This window comes from Sphaeroforma arctica (assembly GCF_001186125.1).
Source record: "Sphaeroforma arctica JP610 unplaced genomic scaffold supercont1.3901, whole genome shotgun sequence".
In the NCBI taxonomy this organism is placed as follows: Eukaryota; class Ichthyosporea; order Ichthyophonida; genus Sphaeroforma; species Sphaeroforma arctica.
The window spans coordinates 1-2,431 of NW_014036657.1; the positions used below are offsets into that span (position 1 = coordinate 1).

At 42.0% G+C, this 2,431-nt stretch overlaps 1 protein-coding gene across 1 annotated transcript; it reads right to left on the reverse strand.

Annotated features, from left to right (window-relative positions):
* Positions 1–1,639: 1,639 nt before the first annotated feature.
* Positions 1,640–2,149, reverse strand: SARC_13911 (hypothetical protein; the record flags this gene model as incomplete). The annotated part of the gene is made up of 1 exon (XM_014291957.1): positions 1,640–2,149. One exon carries the CDS (start codon positions 2,147–2,149, stop codon positions 1,640–1,642), a length of 510 nt encoding a protein of 169 aa, XP_014147432.1.
* Positions 2,150–2,431: the final 282 nt, after the last annotated feature.

The window sequence follows — 2,431 nt, forward strand, 5'->3', positions numbered from 1 at the left end:
TGGCCCTATATATATATATATATATATATATATATATATATATATATATATATATATATATATATATATATATATATATATATATATATATATATATATATATATATGTATATATATATATCAATAGTCAGTACGTATTGGTTTGAAATAAACTTCCCCCTCTGTGCACACACTTCGCTTGCATCGCTACAAGAATACTCTTGAACACAAAAGACCTAAGAACACTCATTCATAGCCTCCTAGTAGATTCAACATTTGAGCAGCAATAAACCTAAGAACACTTCTGAGCCTTGAGGCTTGAACCCAAAAAAATTGATAGCGTGTTCTCGCATAATTCTCATTTTTTGTTTTAAATTCTTATATAGAAACAAAGCCTTCTGAAATATTGGCTTTTTAAAAGGGTTTGGTTAATAGACAAGTGTTTATTTATTCGTTATCGATTACACTTTTCGATCAGGTGTGTTACAGAAATGGGTTTCAATCCACAGTCAATCCACAGTCAAATACATACCCTCCAAAATTACATTATATATGCCAATAAGAGTTTGACTGAAGTAGCAAGAAAGACCGCGATTAGAACGGTATAGCATAGCATTGCAGCCTCTGCATGTAGATTATCCAACACACCCAGTAGAGCCCACAGTTCGCCTGCAGGTGTACATGCTCACATACAAACAATTAAAGCACAGCCTAAATCGTATAAACAATTAAAGCACAGCCTAAGTCGTATAAAAGTAGACAAATTGATGGCTGGAGCATGGCCACCAACATCGTACATTGCTACAATGGCATGCATGTCAAAAAACAACTTTTGAATAAACGTGTGATGGCGACTAACGAAGTGGCGTGCATTATTGGATAGCCCCACCTGTGCAGCGTTTATGTTGAATTGGTTGAGCCGTGTTTGCCGTTGTGAATGCGTTTGTGGTGACGTAGATGAAAAGATCGTTTAAACGTTGCAACTAGTCATGCGCACAGGGACGACGTTCGTCCGAGTGCACACGTTTGTGTCTTTTTAAACTATCCTTTCAACTAAAATCCTTACCACACCCATTATAGTCACACGCATAGGAACGTTCACCCGTGTGCACGCGTTTGTGTCTTTTCAAACCACCACTTCCAGCGAACTTCATGTAACACCCAGGGTAGTCACACACATAAGATCGTTCGCCTGTGTGCACGCGCTTGAGCTTTTTCAAATTACCACTTTCAGCGAACTTCAGGCCACACCCAGGGTAGTCACAAGGATAAGGACGTTCGCCCGTGTGTACGCGTTCGTGCGTTCTCAAATGAACTATTTGAGTAAACTTTTTACCGCACCCAGGAAAGTCACACACATAGGGACGTTCGCCCATGTGTACGCGTTCGTGTAGTTTCAAATGACCATTTGAGCAAACTCTTTGCCACGTTCGCCCGAGTGCACGCGCTTGTGTGTTTTCAAAACATCACTTCGAGTAAACGTATTGCCACAACCAGGATAGTCGCATGCATAAGGACGTTCGCCTGTGTGCACGCGAATGTGCACTATCAAACGATCATTTCGAATGAAATTCTTGCCACACCCAGGACAGTCACACACATAGGGACGTTCGCCCGTGTGTATGCGTTCGTGTAGTTTCAAACTACCACTTGCAGTAAACTACATGCCACACTCAGGATAGTCGCACGCATAAGGACGTTCGCCCGTGTGTACGCGTTCGTGCAGTTTCAAATGACATATTTGATTAAACCTTTCGCCACAACCAGGATAGTCGCATGCATAGGGACGTACACCAGTGTGCACTAATTTGTGTCTATTCAAACTATCATTTGCAGTAAACTCTTTGCCACAACCAGGATAGTCACACGCATAGGGACGTTCACCCGTGTGCACTAGTTTGTGTCTATTCAAACTACCACTTGCTGTAAACTCCATGCCACACCCAGGATAGTCACACGCATAAGGACGTTCGCCCGTGTGTACGCGTTCGTGTAGTTTCAAATGACATATTTGATTAAACTCTTTGCCACAACCAGGATAGTCGCACGCATAGGGACGTTCACCCGTGTGCACTAGTTTGTGTCTATTCAAACTACCACTTGCAGTAAACTCTTTGGCACACCCAGGATAGTCGCATGCATAGGGACATTCGCCGGTGTGCACACGCATATGCCTCTTTAATGCAGAAGGACTGGCACATGTCTGACCACAGTTGGGCCACTCACAAGCGTATGGTTTCACTGTGGCAGATGTCGATCTGATAGTACGGACCGACAGATTGTTTGCGGAACGGAGCCTGTGCATAACAATTGTATATATTGATGGATTGTGTTTGTGACATAGAAAAGTGTGATCATAGTGCCTATACAGTGCTTTTAGAATGAACATATCTACAGAAAACCAGTTACGCTCGAGATTTGTATCGGAGAAAGCATAATAGATCATAGTTAG